This window comes from Balaenoptera acutorostrata, chromosome 9, assembly GCF_949987535.1.
Source record: "Balaenoptera acutorostrata chromosome 9, mBalAcu1.1, whole genome shotgun sequence".
Lineage (NCBI taxonomy): Eukaryota > Metazoa > Chordata > Mammalia > Artiodactyla > Balaenopteridae > Balaenoptera > Balaenoptera acutorostrata.
The window spans coordinates 8,988,097-9,015,448 of NC_080072.1; the positions used below are offsets into that span (position 1 = coordinate 8,988,097).

At 37.0% G+C, this 27,352-nt stretch overlaps 1 protein-coding gene across 1 annotated transcript; it reads right to left on the minus strand.

The window, feature by feature from the left end:
- Positions 1-3,079: 3,079 nt before the first annotated feature.
- On the minus strand, positions 3,080-26,262 carry SLC22A10 (solute carrier family 22 member 10). Its single transcript, XM_007174365.1, has 10 exons — positions 25,706-26,262; positions 24,571-24,674; positions 13,452-13,606; positions 13,181-13,349; positions 11,886-12,009; positions 11,301-11,416; positions 8,243-8,457; positions 6,594-6,702; positions 5,608-5,811; positions 3,080-3,168 (listed from the first exon to the last, which is right to left on the minus strand). Exons 1-10 carry the CDS (start codon positions 26,105-26,107, stop codon positions 3,108-3,110), a joined length of 1,659 nt encoding a protein of 552 aa, XP_007174427.1. The 5' UTR covers positions 26,108-26,262; the 3' UTR covers positions 3,080-3,107.
- Between the last annotated feature and the right edge of the window lie 1,090 nt (positions 26,263-27,352).

Here is a 27,352-nt window from a genome sequence, read left to right on the forward strand (position 1 = left end):
CTCTCTTTTATTTATGATTTTAGAAACTTGAGTCTCTTCTAATTCTTTTCCTGGTTAAGGTACTTAAAGTTTATTCACCCTATTTTGTTCACCTTTTCAAAGAATAAATTTGGTTTCATTTGTTGTTCTCCATTGTTTTTCTATTATCTCTCTCTTTTTTATCTTTGTACTAATATTATTGCCTTCCTTCTGCTTTCTTTGGATTTAGTTTTCTCTTCTTTTTCAAGTTCAAATATTGAAGGTTAGATTGCTGATTTGTGCTCTTTTTCTTTAATATAGTCATTTTTTCCCATGTCTTTTCCCCTAAACATTGCTTTAGTGCATCCTATAAGTTTTGGTATGTTATGTTTTCCTGTTCATTCATCTTGAAAAGTTCTCTAATTTTCCATGTGATTTCTTCTTTAACTAATGGTTAGGTAGAAGTGTATAACAATTTCCTCATATTTGTACATTTCTCAAATTTTATATTGTTGTTTTCTAATTTAATTCTATTGTGATCAAAGAACATATTTTGCATTATTTCCATCCTTTACTGTGTATAAAGGCTTGTTTGATGGACTAACTTATGGTCTATTCTGGAGAATGTTCCATGAGTTCTTGAGAAGAATATGTATTGTGATGTTTTAGGTGAAGTGTTCTATATTTGTTAGGTCTTGTTTGTTTATAGCATTGTTCAAGTCTTCTTTACACTTCCTGACCTTCTAACAAAGTTTCTATCCATTATGTTTAGCAGGATATTGATATTTCCAACTATTATTGTTGAATTTTCTATTTCTACCTTCAGTTCTGTCAGTTTTTGCTTCATCTATTTTAGGGTTCTGTTGTTACATTTATGCACATTTATAATTCTATATCTTCTTGATTAATTGACCTATTTATCATCCTAAAATGTGCAGATTTTGCTTTAGTAACAGTTGTTGTCCTAAAGTCTATTTTTTATGATATTTATATAGTCACACCAGCTATCTTGCAGTTGCTGTCTGAACGGTATTTCTTTTTCTATCCTTTTACTTTCAGTCTATTGGTATCAGGTCTAAAGTATATTTCCCAACATGTAGTTGGATATTTTTGCTTTTCATCCAGCCTGTCTCTGCTTTTAATTAGATTGTAACTATTATTATTGATACAGTTGGGATCACATCAATTATTTTGATCTTATTTTTCTTTCTGTCTCATGACTATTTTATGCCTCTGGTCCTCTTTTAATACCACCTTTAAAGTAAATATTTTCTAGTGTATCATTTAATTCATTTAGGTATTTTAAACTCTTTTTTTTCTCAGTGGTTTCTCAGTAGTTGCTCTAGAGCTTATAATACACAGCATAAGCTATCAGAACCTACTTCATATTTATACTCACTGAATTCCATAATATATGGAAACTTTACTCCTATAGAGCTCTATTTCCTCCCTCATCTACTTTGTGCTATTATTTTTTAGACATGTTAATATATTACTATATATACTTTCACAGTCTAAAATAGTTGCCCCATGAGTTCTTTCATGGTGCATTTAGTCAAAAGAGAACAGATTCAGTATGCTTACTCTATCTTCTTCAGGATCAGAACCCTTCTCCTTTTTTAAGGGAAGCTCTGTACCACAGCAAACTAGTCATATATGTTTAATTTTGGTATATATGGTGTATATATGCGTCTTTTAAAAACTGTTTTCTGTAGATAATTAAGTTCCATAATTAAAATTTTTAAAAAGAAAAAATAAAGAATAGGACAAAAGGGAAATGAACAGGAAGCAGAGAAACACATAAAGTTTGGTAGCAAGAGAGAAAAAGATGATGAAGAGGGAGAAATTATGAAACCATGCTCCATAGGATTAATGGAAGCTGGTGTTTAACAGAAATCATTGAATGCATCTAACAGAGCAGCAGATAAGGGAACAGTTTCTTAGAAAACCCTCTGCTTGTAACCTGCCTTTACTGATTAAGCCTACTTCATTTGTATTTTTTCCCCTTTCTCTAACTGTAAACCCTCCAAACTTCATGAACCCTACATAATTTATCATCAGACTTCTAACCACCCCTATAGATAATACTTCTGATGTATGAGTCACTATAGTAATGGGGGCTTAAGTTGTTTTCCAAAAATTTGGAGTCAGCTCCTGCCCAATACACCTGGCTAAGACTAGCTGAGCCCACTGACCCTAAAGCTGGACCTGCACAGAAATGAGTTACTTCATCTTTCCCCAATCTCCAATCACCTTTCCAAATGCCTGAGACCACTCTGCTTCTTTATATCATAAATATCTCAAGCCTCTGGCCTTTGGAGATGCATATCTGAGATTTATTCTCCTGTGCCCTCACTTGGCTACCTCACAAATAACACTTTCTCTGTTGCAAATGTCAGTGACTCAGTGTTTGGCTTGCTGTTCGATGGGCAAACAAACCTGGTTTTGTTACATATTTGGTGAGCAAGCCAGGAGATAACTCCAGACAGTCCTTTTGCCCATGGTTCTTCAGCCCCTCCAGTATTGATAGCCTGTGGATGAGTCCAAAGAGCTGCCTGGTAGACACTCCACAGGATTTCCCCCAGACCCAAAAAGATCAGTGTTTTCAAGTCACTTTGGCATAACCCGAACAACTCAATAATATTTTTAGGAATAAAAACTATCTAGCACCCAAGAAGTTAAGAAACAATGCTTGGCATCCATCAAAAATTAGGTAAGTAAAGTTATAGGAAAATAGAATCCATGATAAGGAGAGAAACTATTAATGAAGAAAAAGATAAACTAAATAGTCCTATATCTATTACACAAAATAAATTTATAGTTAAACATTCTCCCACAAAGAAAACTACAGATATCTTCACTGGAAATTTTACCAACTATTTAAGGAAGACATATTACCCATTTTACGCCAACTCCTTCAGGAATAGAAGAGGAAAAAATGTTTCCTAACATTCTATGTGGGTACCATTTTTCTGATCATGGAATTACATGTTCCAAGAAATCATATGTTTAATTGCAAATTAATGCCATGATTGTAAATGAGATTCATGTTCCAGGATATTTTCTTGCTAGTATGTAAAGATAAAGGAAAACTCCCATTTTTTTCTTCATATTTTTATTTTCCTCACCAGTCATCTCATGAAATCCACTTAAAATTTTGTCACTTTAATGTAGAAATCTTTTTCATTTGCTTCTCTTGAGAACTTTTTGCTGGAAAAACAAAACAGAAACAACCAAATCAACCAACCAATTAGCAAATAAAAACACACATTAAAAAATAGAAAAAAATAAAATAAGTTTGGATGCCATCCCTGCACAAGTACAAACTGATCCTTAACCATCAGCTTTTATTTTTTTATTTTTTAATTTATTTATGGCTGTGTTGGGTCTTCGTTTCTGTGTGAGAGCTTTCTCTAGTTGTAGCAAGCAGGGGCCACTCTTCATCGCGGTGCGCGGGCCTCTCACTATCACGGCCTCTCTTGTTGCGGAGCACAGACTCCAGACGCGCAGGCTCAGCGATTGTGGCTCACGGGCCTAGCTGCTCTGCGGCATGTGGGATCCTCCCAGACCAGGGCTCGAACCCGTGTCCCCTACATTAGCAGGCAGATTCTCAACCACTGCGCCACCAGGGAAGCCCCATCAGCTTTTTATAATCCAGTAAAATCCATGAGAGATTGACACTCATCCTGCAAAAGGCTCTGCTGACTGTGCAGACCCAAGAAAGCAGTTAGAAAGTGCTGCTCTCACTTGGTCTTTTTAGACCTCTGACCAAAGACACCTTTGGGAAGTCAAGGGGTGAGTTGAAAATCTTAACCCCATTTGTTATGCAGTGAAATGTGTCCCTTCAAAAATTCATATGCTGAAGCCTTAACTCTCAGTATCTCAGAATATGAGATTGCCATATTTAGAAACATGGTTCTTGCAGATATAATTAATTAAGATGAAGTCATACTGGACTAGGTTGGGCCCCTAAACCAATTTGACTGGTGTCATTATACAAAGGGGATATTTGGACGTAGAGACATGCCAGGGAGACGCCATGTGGAGACTGGAGTTAAGCTGCCACAAGCCAAGGAACTACCAGAAACCAGGAGAGACCTGGAACAGACCCTTCCCTAGAGTCCTCAGAGGGAGCATGGCCCTGCCAACAACTTCAGCTCAGACTTCCAGGCTCCAGAACTGTGAGACAATACATTTCTGTTGTTTAATTCACTCAGTTTCTGGAACTTTATTATTGAAGCCCTAGGTTACGAAGATAGCATATTCCTCATATTAAAAGACTTTTACCAGTTTCTTTTTTCCCCATCCTTGATACTTTCCATTACTTGTAGTGACAAAATTTGCCTGAATCTTGCAAGCACCTACACAAGATTTATTTCTTTATTATCTTTTCAAAGAGAGTCTTTATTTTTTTTCTTTTAAAAAGTTATTTTAACATCTTTAATGGAGTATAATTGCTTTACAATGGTGTGTTAGTTTCTGCTTTATAACAAAGTGAATCATATATCCCCATATCTCCTCCCTCTTGCGTCTCCCTTTCACCCTCCCTAACCCACCTCTCTAGGTGGTCACAAAGCACCGAGCTGATCTCCCTGTGCTATGCGGCTGCTTCCCACTAGCTATCTATTTTATGTTTGGTAGTATATATATGTCCATGCCACTCTCTCACTTCGTCCCAGCTTACCCTTCCCCCTCCCCGTGTCCTCAAGTCCATTCTCTATGTCTGCATCTTTGTTCCTGTCCTGCCCCTAGGTTCTTCAGAACCTTTTTTTTTTTTCTTTAGATTCCATATACATGTGTTAGCATACGGTATTTGTTTTTCTCTTTCTGACTTACTTCACTGTGTATGACAGACTCTAGGTCCATCCACCTCACTACAAATAACTCAATTTTGTTTCTTTTTATGGCTGAGTAGTATTCCATTGTATATATGTGCAACATCTTCTTTATCCATTCATCTGTCGATGGGCACTTAAGTTGTTTCAATGTCCTGGCTATTGTAAATAGTGCTGCAATGAACATTGTGGTACATGACTCTTTTTGAATTATGGTTTTCTCAGAGTATATGCCCAGTAGTGGGATTTCTGGGTCGTATGGTAGCTCTATTTTTAGTTTTTAAGGAACCTCCATACTGTTTTCCATAGTGGCTGTATCAATTTACATTCCCACCAACAGTGCAAGAGGGTTCCCTTTTCTCCACACCCTCTGCAGCATTTATTGTTTGTAGATTTTCAGAATGGCCATCATCAAAGAGTCTTTAACTCAACATGATCTTCCTAACATTGTTCCTTCACTGGTCATCCCATTTCTTTTCCTTTTATATCCCCTACTCTTATGGATCTGAGGATCATGAAATATTATCATGAGGGCAGGTAGGATATGCCCTCACAACAGATCTAATTACTGTCTCTTCAGCACTAAAACTACCAATGAGAACAAAGCAGAGAGGAATCTCTGCAGTCTAGACTGGAACTCACAATGGTTAGAAATGACCTTGCCACTTGTGAAGGCAATGACCCAAGATGGAAGTATCCCAGGCAGGCTCAGCCTTCCCAGTGGTCTGAGGGACCCATTCTGTGTTTTGTCTTTCTCACTCACAGATCCAAAGCACACAGTCTCTCCCAGGGGATGGCTAGAAGCATTACTCACTTATTTTCCACATCTTGGATGGTGTCAAGCAGAGGCAGATTTCTGGTTTCAGGTTGGAAAGGGACAACAAGACTAGCAATAATGGGACATACTCCATAGATGATCCAGGGCAGAGTGGGTAGATACACCACCAGGGTCATCAAGAGGGGGGCCAGTGCTGACCCACACCTACTAGCCATTACATCTAATCCCAAAGCTTTTGCCCTGAGGGGTAAACAAGAATACATAATAATCCAGTAAAAATCCACACATGTAACTTATGATCTATTATTTGATGTGATTATGGAACACACTAAAACACAATTATTACATATGTGGGCTTTACGAAAACACTCGTTTTTGTGATTTGCTCTGTGATTTTCTAGCTGCCTTTGACAAGGTCAAAATGTGTTAAGACCCATTTTCATCATTTTAATAAAAACAGATGTATTGAAGTACTGCTTAGCACAGTACATGGCATCAAGTCAGCTTTTTTGATAAACTTTGGTGACAATTGTTTTTTAGTATGTTGTTACTATTACTATTACAAATAATTGCTTTATAATTAAAATTTCTTATTATGTTATTCCACAATAAGCATCAATTAGCTGGGAAAGTCCTATTTTTTGGCCCTGGAGGGATATTCAAAGTTCTTTATTTTTGATTTTCCATTTTTCTATTCTAGTAGTACAGTTTACAGCTATTAGATGATAAACAATAAAAAGTCACTTTTTAGAAAATCCATATCCAAAGCCAACCTCAAGTACACAGTAATTAAGGTTAAATCCACTTTTTGTTTTTGTTTTTAGTTTCTAATATGTTTGGTGCTTTATATTTCTGTTTTACACTCATAACTGGAACTTACAAATGGGCAACTACTACCTTATTATTAGTGGAATTAGAACATTTTCCTGGTCCCTTTCCTAAACCACAAATTATATTAAACTACTGGACACTATATATCAATCTTTACTCAGGCTTCGGAAGGATATAAAAAATCCTTATACCTGAGGAGAGTGGGGATGAGTTCATTACAGTGGACAGAATAACTGGTGATAGAAGCGGCAACACAGCTGATTCCCACACTTGCCAAAGTCACACGCAGGGTCTGCATTTCTAGAGAGAGGAAGACCAGTGAGATTAAGAAAGCTGTGTTCAAGGAATCAGCATCCACCAAATTTATTCAAGACAAACAACTCTACAGGTTATTTGTATGTTTGAAATAGATTGTAGAAAATATTACAGTAGCAGGATCATGGAGTCTTTTATAAACTGAGAAAGATAAAGTTATCAACATAGGTTGTAAAATGTACATAAAATTATCTCGGTTAATTGTAGCAAATCTCTCTGTATATCTGAGATTTGCCAGAGAAGAAGAAGAAAAGGTGAGTGTGGCAGAAAGTTGCTTTTAGTTATTCTGTCCAGTACTTGCTCTATGCTTATTATAGAAGGTAGGACTGTCATGTGGACAATTACTGGGTCTAAGTCTCAGCTCTAACCTTGAGGACTTTACAATTAAAGTGCAGAATTTAAAGTGACCAGTCATCCTGGTTTTCCTGGGAATTAGGAGGTTTTAGCAATGTGAGATTTTCATTAATAAAACCTGGAAAGTCCCAGACAAACCTCAATGAGTCAGTCAACCTAGTGTAGATACAGCACTGCCATGGGGTGAATATGGCACAAGAGAGTACTAGAAGGACAGGGCCTTTCTGTTAGTGGACAGGCTGAAGAGAAGCTGGATCTACATCAATGTTAGACATGAGGAACCAAGAATGGAAACTTCTTTTTGGAAAAAAAGAATTTGGGACCACTAAAAAAAATTTCAGAGAAACGGTTTTCTGCACAGTATAAAAAGAAATCTAATTATAGCTTTATAATATTGGAAAGAACTCTCGTGTAAGGGAGTAAGTCTGCATCATTAATGATATTCTAAAGAGCAGAGTCCACCCATCTGTAATGCTGTGAAGCATATTCTTGCATTGGGAGATGGTGAAGCATAGTGCCCACTAAGGTTCTACTAATCATTACATACCATCTTTCTATTAACTTGTAAAGTAATCTAACAGGGAATGGACAAGGATTTTAATCTGCTTAAATTCTATTCCTACTGTTCACTCCTTCATTCCTTGAAAAAGGGGGATTTTTTTCATTTCCTGGGAGACTCTCATGAGCAAGAGCTGCAGTCATGGTGACTTAACACCACACTCATGTGTGGGTATGTAGAGACGGGGAAGTGACTAGTCATCAAAGCTGGTAATGAAGAGCCCAAACAGAGGGAGTGACCATGCTGTGTCCTCACCTGGGGGATCACTGCAAGGCCTCAGCCCTCCATGTTTGTTATTTGAAGTGTGAATGGACAAAAGGCAGGTAAACAATTGCTGTCCTAGAGAAATAATCTGGGATAAATTGTACCAATTTAAGACACTTCACAATGTGATGAGATGAACATATGCCTGATTTGCCCCTCGCTGACCTTTAGTTTTTTTCCCAAAAATTTTTAGCAGAATTTCTCATAAACCATCAGATTGGTTTAGGGGAATACTTAGCGCATAACTGGTACATCTTTTCAAACCTGACTTCAGACAAGTGTGACCAATGCAATCCCTGAAGGGTGGGAAAAAGACACTTTTTTCCCCAAAGTCCAGTCTTCTCTCACCTTGGGGCACAAACGTGTTGGTCAAAATGGAAAGTCCCACCAGGAACATGAAAAGCATCTGGGTTGCTCGACGGCCCATATAATTCAATACTAGAAGTGCAAGACATCGGGCTAAGGCAGTGAGAGCTCCAAAGATTACCTGGAACAGGAAAATATTGCTCCCAAAGTGCTGTAAATTGATAAAGATGCCAAAAAAGGGTATTGTGCTTGCAAATCTGTAGTGAACAAAAGAGGAAAGACACAAACTGTAAGATTTAGAGCCAACGTGTTGCAGTCGATTATTATATTGACCCAGGCAGCCAATGATCAATATTTAAGAATAAAGGTCTAGTCTGATTTGTATAACACTTCCTTTTAGGGTAATAAAGTTACCATTAAAATAACATGGCTATAAAGGAAAACGATATTCCTTTTGTCCTTCTTTTTTTTGAGTCCCTAAGCATAGAGTTGGCAGTGACGGGAAAACATAACCTGACTCAATCACCAAACTGGATGGTACAGAGAATTTGAATATATGAGCATTAAAACTTAAAATTGAGGGAAATCATTTCTTTTTGAGAGTTGTCTGTATGCTGTGAGTCCTCCCTCTATTCCGCCAACCCCAATACTGTAAAGCATTTCCCTTTTCTCAACTAGTGACTGAAACTGCAAAGAAACTACCTGTGTCCCCTTGACTGGAAGCATAGTGTCCTGGTTTCAAACACAGTTCTGGGAAATTTAAAGTTCATATCAGAGTCCTTGGGGCTAAAAGAAAATGTAAGAATTCAGGAAAGCAAATATGTACCAACTGTGCCATCAGAAATGGAAGCAAAGATTCCCACTGAGGATCTACCTTTTACCCAAAGAGCATCTAAGGGAAAGGAGTCCACCTAAAAGATCTATTTCACCCAGAGAGAGACAGATTTAGGTATTGCAATAAAAGAAACCATCACACTAAATAGGCATTTCTCCAAAGAAGATATACAGATTGTCAACAAACACATGAAAGAATGCTCAACATCATTAATCATTAGAGAAATGCAAATCAAAACTACAGTGAGATATCATCTCACACTGGTCAGAATGGCCATCATTAAAAAATCTACAAACAATAAATGCTGGAGAGGGTGTGGAGAAAAGGGAACCCTCTTGCACTGTTGGTGGGAATGTAAATTGATACAGCCACTATGGAGAACAGTATGGAGGTTCCTTAAAAAACTACAAATAGAACTACCATACGACCCAGCAATCCCACTACTGGGCATATACCCTAAGAAAACCACAATTCAAAAAGAGTCATGTACCAAAATGTTCATTGCAGCTCTATTTACAATAACCAGGACATGGAAGCAACCTAAGTGCCCATCGACAGATGAATGGAGAAAGAAGATGTGGCACATATATACAATGGAATATTACTCAGCCATAAAAAGGAACAAAACTGAGTTATTTGTAGTGAGGTGGATGGACCTAGAGTCTGTCATACAGAGTGAAGTAAGTCAGAAAGAGAGAAACAAATACCGTATGCTAACACATATATATGGAATGTAAAAAAAGAAAAAGAAAAAAAAGGGTCAGAAGAACCTAGGGGCAAGATGGGAATAAAGATGCAGACCTACTAGAGAATGGACTTGAGGATACGGGGAGGGGGAAGGGTAAGCTGGGACAAAGTGAGAGAGTGGCATGGACATATATACACTACCAAACGTAAAATAGATAGCTAGTGGGAAGCAGCCGCATAGCACAGGGAGATCAGCTCCGTGCTTTGTGACCACCTAGAGAGGTGGGATAGGGAGGGTGGGAGGGAGGGAGAGGCAAGAGGGAAGAGATATGGGGGCATATGTATATGTATAACTGATTCACTTTGTTATAAAGCAGAAACTAACACACCATTGTAAAGCAATTATGCTCCAATAAAGATGTTAAAAAAGAAAATAGAAAAAACCATCACAGAACACAGCAATTGCAAACAGGTCTTCTCTTTATCATTATATGTACTTTTCCCTTCCACTCTGATTATCTAGAATTCAGAAACGTAAGTCTGTGTCCTAGTGGATATGAAAAGGTCAAAAAGCACAATGTAGTTAAATGAATAAGCAGTCTACTAGGATATGTCTGGGAAAGATAAATTATACTATTCAGTAGTCACTTTCTTAAGCTTGGCGGTGGGTGTTTATGGTCCTGTGTGCTTTTTGTCCATGTGTGTAAATCTTCAAAAATTCAGAATTTAAAATTTCTCCTCCTGACTATACCAAAGTAAATACTTATATCCCCTCAAGAGATAAGGAGCAAGACTTTAACAGAAGCCCTTGTGCTAACACACAAAAAACTGTATCCAAATTGGGAACAAATAAAAGTCCATCAATATTGAAGTACATAGAGAAATTGTAGTGTATTCGTCTAATGGAAACTAAAGCACTAGGGAGGAGAACAACCTACTGTTACATGCAACAGAATGGATGGCTCTTCATGAATGATCATGAGGAAAGGCGGCCTGTCACAGAACACTTCTATCATTTATATTATGTGAAGGTCAAGATCAGGCAACACTCATCTGCAGGGAAGGAGATCAGAACCACTGTTAAGTTTTATTTGGCACAGGAGAGGGCTGTAAGGAGAGAACAGAGTCAGGCAATGGTGTGGAGGTGGCGAATATTGCTGTACCAGATAGTTGAGGGGAAGTCTTGGGGAATTAGGATTTTCTATCTTGATCTGTATGTTGGCTAACTTTTTACATACTGACATATTCATTGATTTGTATATATTTCTGACCTCTTCATGTTTCTGTTTACAACGTTTACTTCAATTAAAATTGAAAGAAAAATGAAGAAAATTAAGTGCCCAAATCTGTACCATGATAGAAGTTCTCAACATCAATCTCCAGAGAAAGACTGATAGTGTGATATGACCTAACTAACTTTTCATCATATAATCAGTTTCATGTGAGTGTTATTTGGTGTGATTTCCTCAATTTTTCTCCAAATCAGCGCCTCCCTCTCACAGCACTGTTAAAACCTATGAAATACATAGATTCATGTCCCCACTCTTTGAATGTTGTCATGCACTGCATGGAGCCCACCTCACGAAGAGCAGGAGACAGATCCTCTTACGCAGGTTGGGTGTGCGGAACAAGTCAAATACAGTAGTTTTGGTCTGTGCGGCCTCCAGCTCCTCCTGCATGGTCGCTCTGAAACCCTTCAAGAACGACAAACGTGTCATTTGCCAACACAGTGCCAGGCATTGTGATGAGCACTGGCACCCAATAGGACAGGAGGGATGTGTTCCCTTTCTTTATAACGTAACATATTACACATGTAATCACAGGAGTGAACATGGGGTGAAGAAGGATGCAGGGAGTTAAGGGAGACGCCAGGAAATTAAATGGCAACAATGATATTTTGAAAATGAGGCCACAGAGGTGGGCAGGGCACCCAGAAGAGTACATAGGGTATAGAGTCAGATCAGGAATTGAGCTATAGGAAGAAGCTCTGTACAGTGCTCACAGCTTCTTTTCTATGAGATGGCCATGACAGACCAGGGAATTTGCATTCTCAACTAGCTGCCCTTGTTAGAAAAGCAGTTTGTCTATCTATAATAAGGAGAAGGCAAGTGTCAATTTGTGTCTTCTCTCCAACCCAATAACCACCTTCCCCTTCCTGCTCACCTCCATGTTCAGGGCTGCTTCAGCATTCTTTATTCCATTTCTATGTGCTACTTTTTTAAGTTCCTTTAAGCCCTTATCTGGGTTATTGGTGATAATCAGCCACCGAGCAGATTCCACCAGCCACCTGATGAAAGAAGGGCACAAAAGTGCAGTCAACTATCTCTTGCTTATTTGTCCTATGGTTAATTACAACATATGCTTTTTACTTTCCATCCAATAACCACCACCAATTGAAGTGGTGGATATTGGATGGAAGGCAAAAAATGTACTACATGCATAGGATCACAGACTTTGCTTTCAAATTGCCTCTCTGCTTATTCACCAGGAGATTTTCCAAGGGGCTTATGAAGCTTAAGTTTGAGAGTCCCTCACTTGCATAATTCCTTTCCAAAGCTTAGCATGAGATCTGGAAACTTTGTGCCATAGTATATATTCATAATGTATATTATTTTGAAAAAAGAAGTCCCCAAATTATGTAAACTTTTAGGCCAACAAATATTGTGAATACTCCTGCCACTACCAGAAGTATTGGTAACTAACTACATAAATGAGTCACTTATTTACATCTACCTTAGTTTTCTTATAAATAAATGGAAACAATAAGCACATCTTCCTTGTTATGAGAATAGAATGACTTAGCAGATGAGTCTGACATGGATTACACTCTTCTTTCTCTCTGTACTCATCTCACTATATTAAGCCTGTAGTCATCTTTCTGTGATCTACTAAAGCTAATTCTCCCTAGAGTGGTTTTAAGTGTAGGGATGGAATTATCCATAAATAAATATTTGTTAAAATTATTTAAGGGAAGAGGGAGTGTTGAACACGTAATGTAAGTCATCCAATCTGCATGTCATTTTCACTTCTGGAGAAATTCTGTTGCTATTTTGTTAAATTGCTCTATGAATAAATTTTCTGCCTCTTCTTTATCCAATTTCATCTGGAAAATCATGGAAAACTTTATTGTACCTTTTTCATTCCAAAGCCAAAAAATTGAAGGTATATCTTCAAGTCTATAAGAAAAATAATATTGGAATAACTCAATGACCACAATATTGGGTAAGACTTAGGAAGCAAAATGGCAGAAAACACCTAGAGCTCCCTGGAAGGAAGATCACTGTTACTCCCTGTTCTGCTTCTCAAATCTCAAACTGATCAGAGTGAACAAATGAGAAACCCTGGTTTAGGTCAAAACAACAGGAAAGGGTCCAGGGAATAAGAAAATCAGTATATTCCAATTCAATATGCATTTTCATCCTAGGTTTCCTTAAGTGGAGTGAGAGAGAGGCTCATACCTTGAGGAGAAAAAGAAGACAAAGAATGGTATAGACACCACCAGCTGCAGGGTATGCCAGTCTCGAAAGACAAAAGCCAGTCCTCCCAGCATTATCTGTCCAATACTAATGGCACAGGTTATCAGTGTTATTACCATGGCTTTTGATTGGGACCTTGTCCACTCTACAACTGAAAGAAAACCCAATTGGGATAGTAATGTCACATAAGGGTGAAATTTCAAGGTTAAATTCAAGGTTTGGAAAATCAAGAAAATCAAAACTGTTGACTTACTGAGCATCCAGTTATTTGTTATAATGACCACAGTAGAACACCCGGACCAGAAGCGTAGTGAGCAGTAAATCAGGAAGGTGGGAGCAAAGGCTGCACAGGTCCCAGAGATGGCGAGCTGGAGCAAACACCACCTGAGAATCAACTTTCTCCCAAACCTAAGAAACAGAGAGGCAGGTTAGATTATGGGAGCAATGATAATTTGTGGTAAAAAAAAATTAAGAAAACAAAGCATACTTTGAAATTTAGACAATGTTTTAACAAGTGATTCTTTGTACCTGAAACCTTGAGTAAACAAGAGCTAAATCAGCAACGGAAATAGCTTCATACTAACACTCTGGTTTACAGACTAATATTACTAAAACTTCATCATCCAATCCCCAGGAGGACTCTGACGGGAAGTGAAACCATACAAAAGAAACTACAATGTTGGAAATTGGAATATACCATGAGCATTCATTGTAATAACATATGTATTTAGCATAGTGGAGAGTCTGTATAGTGTGTAGAACACAAGAGAGCTAAAAGTGTACTTTGGTCTCTAGCACCAGACAGGTGAAGATGCAACTGATGCAAATGATCAGTGAAGCAATGCATCAAAGTGGTTGAAGATTTATGTAAGAGTCACTCTTTGTTGAATCTGTATTTATAAACCTCAAGTAATGTGCTTTCCTAGAATAGAATATAAGAGCACCATAACCCAGACAGTGGCTATTATATCAATCTCTCACAGGAAAGAATTATGTAAAATGGAGAATGAAGGGAAAAAGAAGGTGAAAGACAAATAAGGAAAAGTGAATTTTGTCCTTCACTGGGCATCAAGAAAAGAGGGTCTTAGTAGAGATAACATGGACTAAACGAGATGTGCTAATGTAAATATAAACCCATTGTCTGTAATAAAAACAGACAGACAGTGTTTAGTATTAGGAATTCCTCTGCAATATTTAAAAATAGCATCAAATAATTTCCCCCAAACAGAAAATGGGATACATAAGAACAAACACAACACCAAATAATCATGTTCATAATCACTATCATCATCAAGAAAATAATTTAGAACAGAAAACTTTATTCTATTATATGTGGACATTTAGTTGTTCAATGCCATCTGCTGAAGAGACTGTTCTTTCTCACATTAAATGGTCTTGGCACCCTTGTCAAAAGACAGTTGGCTATAAATGTATGGGTTTATTTCTGAACTCTCAGTTCTATTACATTTGTCTGTATGTCAATCCTTATACCAGTACCATAATATTTGGTAACTGTAGCTTTATTGTAGTTCTGAAACTGAGATGCATGAGTCCCCTGAATTTACTCTTCTTTTTCAAAATTGTTTGGCTATTTGGAGCCCTGATTTCATATGAATATGTTTCAGCTTTTCTGTTTCTAGAAAAACATTACATTGGAGTTTTGATAGTGATTTCATTGAAACTGTAGTTGCATTAAATATGATTGACTTCATTGATAATATTAGGTCTTCCTACCTCATTAACATGGGATACTTTCCATTTATTTAGGTCTTCTCTCATTTCTTTCAACAACGCTGTATAGTTTTCAATGTGCAAGCCTTTTACATCCTAGGTTAAATTTATTTCTAAGTATTTTATTCCTTTAGAAGATGATGTATGGGTAATACATTTCCTAATTTTCTTTTCAAATTGTTCACTTCAAATATATAGAAAAACAACTGATTTTTGTGTGTTCGTTTTGTACCCTGCAACTTTGTTAAATTCGTTTATTAGTTCTAATGAATTTCTTGGGCATTCTTTGGAATTTTCTATATATATATGATCATGTCATATATATATACATATATATATAATTATATTCTTATTCTTCCTTTTTACTTTGGGTAAATTTTATTTCTCTTTCTCTCTAATTGCTCTACGTAGGTTTACAGTATGATGTTAAATAACAGCAATGAAAGCAGACATCTTTATCTTTCTCCTTATCTTAGTGTGAAAGTTAATATTCTTTCACCATTGACTGTAGTGATAGTTGTAGCTTTATTCCTAAACACCCTTTAAAATATTGAGGAAGTTACATTTAATTCCTATATTATTTTCACCAAGAAAATTGTATGATTTTATAAAATGCCTCCTATGCATCAGTTGACATTATATAGGTTTTTTTCCTTCATTGTATTGATGTGGTATATTATATTGGATGATTGTCTTATGATGAACCACCTTTGCAGTTCTGGGATAAATCCTATTTGTTTATGGTATATAAACATTTTAATATGTAGCTGGATTCAGTTTGCTTGCTTTTTGTTGAATATTTTTAGGTCTATATTCAGAGGGGATATGGCTCTGTAACTTTCGTTTTTCTGATGTCATTATCTAGCTTTGATATCATAAGAACACTGGTATTATAGTATGAGTTAGGAAGTTTTCCTCCTCTTCTGTTTTATGGAAGAGTTCAAGAAGTATTGGTGTTGGATTCAAGATAGCAGAGTAAAAGGACATGCACTCACTCCCTCTTGCAAGAGCACTGGAATCACAACTAACTTCTGAACAATCATCAACAGGGATACACTGGAACTCATCAAAAAATATACCTCACATCCAAAGACAAAGAAGAAGCTGCAATGAGATGGTAGGAGGGGCGCAAACAATAAAATCAAATCCCATAACCACAGGGTGTGTGACTCACAAACTGGAGAACAATCATACCACAGAAGTCCATGCACTGGACTGAAGGTTCTGAGCCCCATGTCAGGCTTCCCAACCTGGGGGTCTGGCAATGGGAGGAGGAATCCCCAGAGAATCAAACTTTGAAGGCTAGCAGGATTTGATTGCAGGACTTTGACAGGACTGGGAGAAACAGAGACTCCACTCTTGGAGGACACACACAAAGTAGTGTGCACATCAGGACCCAGGCGGAAGGAACTGTGACCCCATAGGACATTGAACCAGACATACCTGCTAGTGTTGGAGGGTCTCCTGCAGAGGCCAGGGCTATGGCTCATCACGGAGACAAGGACACTGGCAGCAGAAATTCTGGGAAGTACTCCTTGGCATGAGCCCTCCCAGAGTCTGCCATTAGCCCCACCAAAGCCTGTAGCCTCCAATGCTATGTCATCACAGGCCAAACAACCAACAGGGAGGGGACTCAGCCCCACCAATCAGCAGACAAGCAGAAAAGTTTTACTGAGCTCTGCCCACAAGAGCAACATCCAGCTCTACCCACACTAGCCCCTACCATCAGTAAGCTTCCACAAGCCTCTTAGATAGCCTCATCCACCAGAGGGCAGACAGCAGAAGCAAGAAGAACTAAAATCCTGCATCATGTAGAAGGAAAACCACATTCACAGAAGGACAGACAAAATGAAAATGCAGAGGGCTACGTACCAGATGAAGGAACAAGATAAAACCCCAGAAAAACAATTAAATGAATTGGAGATAGGCAACCTTCCAGAAAAAAGAATTCAAAATAATGATAGTGAAGATGATCCAGGACCTTAGAAAAAGAATGGAGGCAAAGATCAAGAAGATGTAAGAAATGTTTAACAAAGACCTAGAAGAATTAAAGAACAAACACCTAGAAGAATTAAAGAACAAACAAACAGAGATGAACAATACAATAACTGAAATGAAAAAAATACACTAGAAGGAATCAATAGCAGAATAAATGAGGCAGAAGAACGGACAAGTGACCTGGAAGACAGAATGGTGGGAATCACTGCCATGGAAAGAATAAAGAAAAAAGAATGAAAAGAAATGAAGACAGCCTAAGAGATGTCTGGGACAACATTAACAAACCAGCATTCACATTATAGGGGTCCCCAAAGGAGAAGAGAAAGAGAAAGGATGCAAGAAAATATTTGAAGAGATTATAGTCGAAAACTTCCCTAACATGGGAAGGGAAATAGCCATCCAAGTCCAGAAAGCACTTGGATGATTGTTCATCCAAGCCAGAGACTCCCAAGCAGGATAAACCCAAGGAGAAACATGCCAAGACACATAGTAATCAAATCGAAAAAATTAAAGACAAAGAAAAATTATTGAAAGCAACAAGGGAAAAATGACAGATAACATACAAGAGAGCTCCTATAAGGTAACGGCTGGTTTCTTAGCAGAAAATCTACAAGCCAGAAGGGAGTGGCATGATATATTTAAAGTGATGAAAGGGAAGAACCTACAACTAAGATTACTCTAGCCAGCAAGGATCTCATTCAGATTCAACAAAGTAATCAAAAGCTTTACAGACAAACAAAAACTAAAAGAACTCAGCACCACCAAACCAGCTGTACAACAAATGTTAAAGGAACTTCTTTAAGTGGAAAACACAAGAGAAGAAACGGACCTACAAAAACAAAACCAAAATAATTTTTAACATGGTAATAGGAACATACATACTGTTAATTACCTTCAATGTGAATGGATTAAATCCTCCAGCCAAAAGACACAGGCTGCCTGAATGGATATGCAAACAAGACCCATATATATGCTGTATACAAGAGACCCACTTCAGACCTAGGGACACATACAGTCTGAAAGTGAGGGGATGGAAAAAGATATTCCATGCAAATGGAAATCAAAAGAAAGCTGGAGTAGCAATACTCATATCAGACATAATACTCTTTAAAATGAAGAATGTTATAAGAAACAAGGAAGGACACTACTTAATGATCAAGAGATTAATCCAACAAGAAGATATAACAATTATAAATACATATGCACCCAACAAAGGAGCACCTCAATACATAAGGTAAATGCTAACTGCTATAAAAAGGAAATCTACAGTAACACAATAATAGTTGGGGACTTTAACACCTCACATACAGCAAAGGACAGATCATCCAAGCAGAAAATTAATAAGGAAACAAAAGCTTTAAATGACACAATAGACCAGATAGATTTCACTGATATCTATAGGACATTCCATCCGAAAACAACAGATTACACTTTCTTCTCAGGTGCACACGGAACATTCTCCAGGATAGATGACATCTTGGGTCACAAATCAAGCTTCAGTAAATTTAAGAAAGTTGAAATCATATCAAGCATCTTTCTGACCAAAGCTCTATGAAATTAGAAATAAATTGCAGGGGGAAAAAAGTAAAATACACAAACACATGGAGGGTAAACCATACATTACTGAATAACCAAGAGATCACTGAAGAAATCAAAGAGGAAATCAAAAAATACCTAAAGACAAATTACAAAGAAAACACCATGATCCAAAACCTATGGAAAGCAGCAAAAGCAGTTCTAAGAGGGAAGTTTATAGCAAATATAATCCTACCTCAATAATCAAGAAAAGTCTCAGATAAACAATCTAACCTTACACTTAAAGGAACTAGAGAAAGAAGAACAAACAAAACCCAAAGTTCGTAGAAGGAAAGAAATCATAAAGATCAGAGCAGAAATAAATGAAATAGAAACAAAGAAAACAATAGCAAAGATCAATAAAACTAAAAGCTGGTTCTGTGAGAAGATAAACAAAATTGATGAATGTTTAGCCAGACTCATCAAGAAAAAGAGGTAGAGGACTCAAATCAATAAAATTACAAATGAAAAAGGAGAAGTTACAACAGACACTGCAGAAATACAAAGCATCATAAGAAACTACACCAATTCTATGCCAATAAACTGGACAACCAGGAAGAAATGGACAAATTCTTAGAAAGGTATGACCTTCCAAGACTGTACCAGGAAGAAATAGAAAATATAAACAGGTAAACACTACAAAAAAAGAAAATTGCAGACCAATATCACTGATGAATATAGATGCAAAAATCCTCAACCAAATACTAGCAAACAGAATCCAACAACACATTAAAAGCATCATACACCATGATCAAGTGGGATTCATCTCAGTGATGCAAGGATTCTTCAATATACACAAATAAATCAATGTGATTCACCATATTAACAAATTGAAAAATAAAAACCATATGATCATCTCAATAGATGCAGGAAAAGCTTTTGACAAAATTCAATACCCATTTATGATAAAAACTCTCCAGAAACTGGGCATAGACGGAACCTACTTCAACATAATAAAGGCCATATACAACAAATCTATAGCAAACATCATTCTCAATGGTGAAAAATTGAAAGCATTTCCTCTAAGACCAGGAACAAGACAAGGATGTGTACTCTCACCACTATTATTCAACATAGTTTTGGAAGTCCTAGCCACGACAATCAGAGAAGAAAAAGAAATAAAAGGAATACAAATTGGAAAAGAAGAAGTAAAACTGTCACTGTTTGCAGATGACATGATACTATACATAGAGAATCCTAAAGATGCCACCAGAAACCTACTAGAGCTAATCAATGAATCTGGTAAAATTGCAGGATACAAAATTAATGCACAGAAATCTCTTACATTACTATACACTAACAATGAAAGATCAGAAAGAGAAATTAAGGAAACAATCCCATTCACCTTTGCAACAATAAGGATAAAATACCTGGGAATAAACCTACCTAAGGAGGTAAAAGACATGTACTCAGGAAACTGTAAGACACTGATGAAAGAAATCAAAGATGACACAGATGGAGAGATACACCATGTTCTTGCAATGGAAGAAAAACTAGAAATAGACTACCATATGATCCAGCAATACCACTTCTGGATACATATCTGAAAAGAAAAAATACACCATTCAAAAAGATAAGTGCATACAAATGTTCATAGCAGCATTATTTACAATAGAAAAGATATGAAAGCAACCTAAGTGTCCATCAACAGATGAATGAATAAAGAAGATATTATATATATATACATATATACATACAATGGAATATTACTCAATGATAAAAAAGAAGGAAATTCTACAATTTGCAACACTGTGGATGGGCCTACAGAGTATTATGCTTAGAGAAAAAAGTCAGACAGAAAAAGACAAATACTCTGTGTTTTCATTTATATGTGGAATCTAAAAAATAATACAAATGAATTATGTAATTATACAGAAACAGACTCACAAACTAGTGGTTACCAATGGGGAAAGGGAAGGGCGGGGGGAGGCAAGATAGGGGATGAGATTAAGAGACATAAACTACTATGAATAAAATAGATAAGCCACAAGGATAAATTGTAGAGCACAGGTAAATGTAGCTGTTAATTTGTAATAACTTTAAATGGAATATAATCTATAAAAATATTGAATCACAATTTTATGTACTTGAAACTAATACAATACTATAAATTGACTATATTTAAACTTTTTTTAAAAGACCTGATAATTTCACAGGTGAATTCTTACAAACATTTGAAGAAGAATAAACACCAACTCTTCTCAAACATTTCCAAAACACTGAAGAGGAGAATACAGTCTCAAACTCATTTTATTTATTTATTTATTTATTTAAATTTAATATCTTTATTGAAGTATAATTACTGTACAATGTTGTGTTAGTTTCTGCTGTACAACAAAGTGAATCAGCTGTATGTATACATATATCCCCCATCCCCTCCCTCTTGAGCCTCCCTCCCACCCTCCCTATCCCACCCCTCTAGGTCATCACCAAGCATCGAGCTGATCTCCCTGTGTTATGCAGCAGCTTCCCATTAGCCATCCGTTTTGCATTTGGTAGTGTATATATGTCAATGCTACTCTCTCACTTCGTCCCAGTTTCCCCTTCCCCCTGTGTCCTCAAGTCCATTCTCTATGTCTGCATCTTTATTCCTGCCCTGCCACTAGGTTCATCAGTACCATTTTTTTAGTTTCCATACATGTGTACTAGCATACATTTTCCTGTTGTTTTTCTCTTTCTGACTTACTTTACTGTGTATGACAGACTCTAGGTCCATCCACCTTACAAATAACTCAATTTCGTTCCTTTTCATGGCTGAGTAATATTTCATTGTATGTATGTGCCACATATTCTTCATCCATTCATCTGTTGATGGACATTTAGGTTGCTGCCATGTCCTGGCTATTGTAACTAGTGCTGCAATGAACTTTGTGGTACATGTATCTTTTTGAATTATGGTCAAACTCATTTTAGAAGACCACAATTTTCAAGATATCAAAATCAGATAAGGACACAACAAGAAAACTACAGTCCAACATCTCTGATGAATATAGATGCAAAAAATTTCTCATCAAAATAATAGCAAACCAGGGCTTCCCTGGTGGTGCAGTGGTTGAGAATCTGCCTGCCAATGCAGGGGACACGGGTTTGAGCCCTGGTCTGGGAGGATCCCACATGCCGCAGAGCAACTGGGTCTGTGAGCCACAACTACTGAGCCTGTGTATCTGGAGCCTGTGCTCCGCAACAAGAGAGGCCACGAGAGTGAGAGGCCCGTGCACCGCGATGAAGAGTGGCCCCTGCTCGCCACAACTAGAGAAAGCCCTCACACAGAAATGAAGACCCAACACAGCCAAAAATAAATAAATAAATAAATTTATTTTTAAAAAATAAATAAATAATAGCAAACAAAATTTAACAGCACATTAAAATGGTCATACAATATGATGAAGTGGGATTCATCCCTAGGATGCAAGGAGTTCAACATATGGAAATCAATACATGTGATACACTATATTAATGGAATGAAAGTTAAAAATCATATGATCATTTCAAAAGATAAAGAAGAATCCAGAATTGGGCGATTAGGATTCACATGTATACACTGATGTGTATAAAATTGATGAATAATAAGAACCTGCAGTATAAAAAAACAAACAAAACAACTAATACTAAACTTTCATTGGGTTATTTGTATGGAAATATGTTAATATAAATGTTTCAGACATTACATGAAATTTCTAAAAATCTTATATGTTCTGGTATAATGTTATAAGTCATAATTCTAGTTATTACTTTAAAATGTATATCTCAGAAATAACTAAATTTCCTTGTCAATTGCACTACTATGAACTTTCATCAAATCTTTAACTGTGGTCATTTTTAAGTCTTTTGTCATTTACAGACAGTTCTGGGTGTACTCTGATGCTTTTGCAAATATGTTCCTATAAAAGGGTTTCATCCTCAAGGAATTCATAGAAAAGACTCTGACAAGTACAGGTTTCTGGTAACTGTACTGCTGAACTGAATGAATAAGCATTTTCAGAACTCTAATGAAAAACTGATGAACTCATAAAAGTGCTAACAAAAGATCAAGATGAAAAAAAAATTAATTACATGGGACTGAGTGAACTGATGAGGATGATTATAATTTTTGTGACTTTCTGTTTGAATTTAAAAAAATCCCACAAGGACTCAGAGGCAAAGAATATACAAATCAATTTTCACTGCAAAGTAAAGGAGCTGTTACAGTGGAGGATTACTGGACTGAATGTCAATATTATGACATAGTATGAGTGTGTTTCATGTTTGGTAATTGCAATCATTGTTGCTTTTGTTGTGGTCATCCATTTACACTGCTTGGTGTCAGTCTATTTATCTCTTGTAAAAATAAAATACAGTGTGTGTGTGTGAAAAAAAAGATAAAGAAAAATCCATTTACATAATACAATATCCTTTCATGATAAAAATGCTCAATTAATTGGGTGTAGAAGGAACATACCTCAACACAATAAAGGTGATATATGACAAGCCTTCAGATAACATCGTACTCAGTAGTGACAGTTTGCAAGATTTTCCTCTAAGTTCAAAGGAATAAAGGGAGCCCACTCACACCACTCCTATCAGCATAATCCTGGAAGTCCTAATCAGAGCTATCAGACAAGAAAAAGAAGTAAAATGCATGCAAATGGGAAAGAAGGAATTATATTCTTTTTGTTACAGATGATATGAACTTGTATATAGAAAACCCTGAAGACTCAACCAAAAACTTTGTTAGAACTTATCTACAAATCCAGTACAGTTGCAGGAAACAAAATCAACTTATGAAAATCAAACACATTTCTATATACCAACAATGAAATATCTGAAAAGGGTAATAAAAGAAACAATCCCATTTACTATAGCATCAAAAACAATAAAATGATTAAGGAGATGAAAGATCTGGACACTGAAAAAAACAAGATGATGAAAGAAATGGAAGTGGACAAAAATAAATGGAAAGAACTCATGTTCATGGATGGGAAAAATTAATATTTTTAAAATGTCCACACTACCCAGAACCATCTATAAATTCAGTGCAACATCTATCAAAATTCCAGTGGCATCTTTCACAGAAACAGAAAAAAACTGTCCAAAAATTTATATGAAATCACAAATGAACCCAAATAGTCAAAGCAATCCTGACAAAGAAGATCCAAGCTAGAAGCAGAACATTGTCTATTTCAAGCTATATTACAAAGCTATAATAATCAAAAGAGTATGGTACTGGCATATAAAGAGACACATAAACCAATAGAACAGAATCATGATTCGAGAGGTGACACATTCAGAGTCCACAATTTTCATCTGTAAGATTAAAGGATGTTAGGCTTACAGATGACAAGGGATACTTTAAGACTTCCATTTCCCCCATGGGAGACTTGAGTATGCGGCAACCATGCTGGTCCTCTTACTTTTGGATGACCACTGCCAGGCACAGGATAACCCAAACTTCTCGCTCCAAAAATTATGACTCCTGAGTTCTATAGATTAGTTACCTTATATTGTTGAAAGTATTACCTCTAATGAGGCTTTTTTCTCTTACAAAATTAAGCATAGAAGTTATAGCCACAATTATTTCTAATTCAACTTCAGTACCATCTCACTGAGCACACAAATTTTATAGAAATCAATACTAATTACAGTGGGGTAATCATGATATGAGGACTATTGTGAGAACCCACAAGCATTTAGCTCACTGAATCCTTGGGAAAGGCCTACAATGCTGTTTCTTCAAACAGGCAGAACCTCCTGTCTTGAAGCACCTTCCTCTCACTTCCCATTGGTAACTCCTTCTCACCTTTATAAATGAAGTTTATGGTAACTCACCTCTAACTACTATTCTGAAATGCACCCAGATCTTATGAAGAGGTCATTTCTGTGTCCAGTACAGAGAGCTCTGTGGCAACAAAATGACATTCATCACAATGATTCTAATTCTGCATTTCCATCTATAGCTCCCTTGGAACCAAGGCAACCCACAACAGTATAAATTGTATATTGGTACTCAATAAAGAATCTTTATGAAACAATTAATCATAAACTGTGGAAACACCACAGAGGAATGGCAGCAGTGATCTGGAGACACTCACCTGTCTGAGAGATGGCCATATATGAGGCCCCCCACCAGCATTCCAGCCATGAATAGGGATTGAACCACTGGTTTCTGTGACTGATAATCACATACGAGGTCCCACTGGAAGAGAAGGAAACCAGCACAGAGGAGCTTCACAGCATCTTTTAACACTCGATGTGCACTCACTCCAATAGCCCTCAGTGAACACTCCCTCTGATTTCCTTTACTACATCTACTCATCTGTATCATTCATGTCTCAGCTTAAGCATGGCTTTCTCTAGATCCTCAGCTCACTCTCCCAGGTTATACCAGGGCCAATCTTTATACTGACTGAGCACTGCATACCTCAGTGGTTCTCAGTCTTTGTCACACATTGGAAAAATTGAGGTTTGTTTATTTTTTTTTAATCACTGATGCCTGGATCACACCTATAGTGAAATACATTCTGATTTGTTTCTCTGACAATCAGTCAGGAAATGGAATTTTTTTTAATTAATTAATTTATTTATTTATATTTATTTTATTTTATTTATTTATGGCTGTGTTGGGTCTTCGTTTCTGTGCGAGGGCTTTCTCTAGTTGCGGCAAGTGGGGGCCACTCTTCATCGCGGTGCGTGGGCCTTTCACTGTCGCGGCCTCTCTTCTTGCAGAGCATAGGCTCCAGACGCGCAGGCTCAGCAATTGTGGCTCACGGACCTAGTCGCTCCGCGGCATGTGGGATCCTCCCAGACCAGGGCTTGAACCCGTGTCCCCTGCATTGGTAGGCAGATTCTCAACCACTGGGCCACCAGGGAAGCCCAGGAAATGGAATTTTTTAAAGTTAATACAAATATTTCCAATTGCAACTAGACTGAGAACAAGTGACCAAGAATAATTTTTCACACATTATATTAAGTATATCCTTGTCTAAACGTCAATATTCACATTAAATTTTAAGCTTTGTGATAGTAAAATTCATAACCGGTTTATTGATTTCATCATCCTCAGTTGTAATGTAAGTGTTTGGCAATTAAAAAGATAAACAATCACTGAAAGAATAAAAGAGAGCTGGTTATACTATCTACTCAGTAACTGAATATTTGAACAGTGCCTATTTATGTTATTCTAAACACCCACACCATGTACTCAGAAGAGGTAAATGGGGCCTTTACCTCAGTCACGATGGTGGAGGAGAAGGAGCTTCGGTCATACACCCAGCCATCCACACAGGGCTCTGTGTCCAGGTCAGTCATGTTGGGGAAGGTCCCGTTCAGTTGAAGGAGCTGCCACTGGGGGAGGAGAAAGCGATGACATTTCTCTGGTTTCAAGTTAGAATCCAACGGGATGAAGATTCTCAGGAGGACATCAGGGCTGAGGACCCCAGTGTCATTATCAGAGACAGTGTCATTATCAAGGATAGGGACCCAGCAGCGATGACCAGGAATGGCTGCAGTGAAGTTCTCCAGCAGTATGTGACAGGCTGCTATCATGACCGGAGGAAGAACGAAAACCATCTGAATGATCTGGAATTTTCCCAGGCCACCAACTTCATTCAGGAGCTTCTCAAAGGCCATTGTGAAGAGGCAATTTTCAAGAAAACTCACAATGAATTTGTAGAGATAAGTTCAAAGGGAGAAAAATGTTTCCTTTCATTAACTCACACTAAATCTATGTGACCTCACATCAGTTTCTCATCAATGGTTCTCGTCACTTCGCTACTGCACCAGAACATTGGAAGCAGTTTCCCCAATCTGTCTGGAATCACAAGGTATTCGTTTTTTAAGTAAAGTCATAGAGAAAATTATTTACCAAAGATACTTCTATCTGATGAACATTAAATCTGTTTAAAGGTTTACTCACTTAACGTGATTCTTCTCAGTGATTCTGTAAAATCAACATTGGACTTTGGCATGTACATGGTCTCTAAATAATCTAAAATATGCCTGCTACAATCTTCAGTCATTTCCAGAAAATGGAATTTGAGAGACACAGAAGTGAATGCTTTATGATTTTTCTGGGGAAAGAACAGAAAGCAAGTGTTTTTCTTGTTTATACTGACTTTAAATTACAATAATTAACAAAATATAATCCTTTGTTTCTAATTAAAGCATAGTGGAATATGGTGCAATTACTACCTTTTAGCAACTGATATTGTGCTTCAGTTTCAGTCACACCCAGAACTCAAAATAATTGTAAATTCCTTCAAATAGAGATACTGGAGAAAGACAGAGGTGAGCTCACCTAAGGATTTATCTTCTGAGGTTTTCCATTACAGAATATATTAAGGATCTTTTATGTGCTACTGGTCAGAATCCTGATGAATTGGTCATTTTATCAAGATGCTCCTGGCCTCTTTACATCTAGTAATGCTTCTCGATTTCCAGTATGTATTTTACTTATATTAATATAACAATTCCAGGTTTCTTATGCTTACAGTTTACATGCTACAACTTCCAATCTGGTATACTTTTAATTGAAATGTTTATTGATATTATTGAAGAGTCACATGCAGTAGCAAGAAAAAATATAATGAGAATCTGTGTGCACTTCACTCAGTTTCCCCCAATAATAATATTTATAAAATTATAGTATAATAATCACAGCTAAGATATTGAGAGTGACACAGTCTACTGATCTTATTCAGATTTCCCCAGTCAGGTTTTCCTGTACTTGTGTTTGTGTGTGCGTGTAATTAGAACTGTATAGTTTTATCACCTGTAGCTTCCTGTGCCCACCGCCATAGTCAAGATACTAAATAATTCCCTCTCCACAGGAAATCCTGTTTTAGTACTCTTATAAGTGTACCACCAACCCTTGCT

Bases quoted from the DNA above. Each gene is read 5' to 3' on its own strand.
- SLC22A10 (XM_007174365.1), bottom strand. From the start codon at position 26,107: ATGGCCTTTGAGAAGCTCCTGAATGAAGTTGGTGGCCTGGGAAAATTC. The intron at 11,417-11,885 runs GTGAGCAGGAAG...TCGTTCTTGAAG, and splicing joins AAGCAGCCCTGAACATGGAG to GGTTTCAGAGCGACCATGCA. The intron at 8,458-11,300 runs GTGGGCTCCATG...TGTTCACTACAG, and splicing joins TGTCTCCTGCTCTTCGTGAG to ATTTGCAAGCACAATACCCT.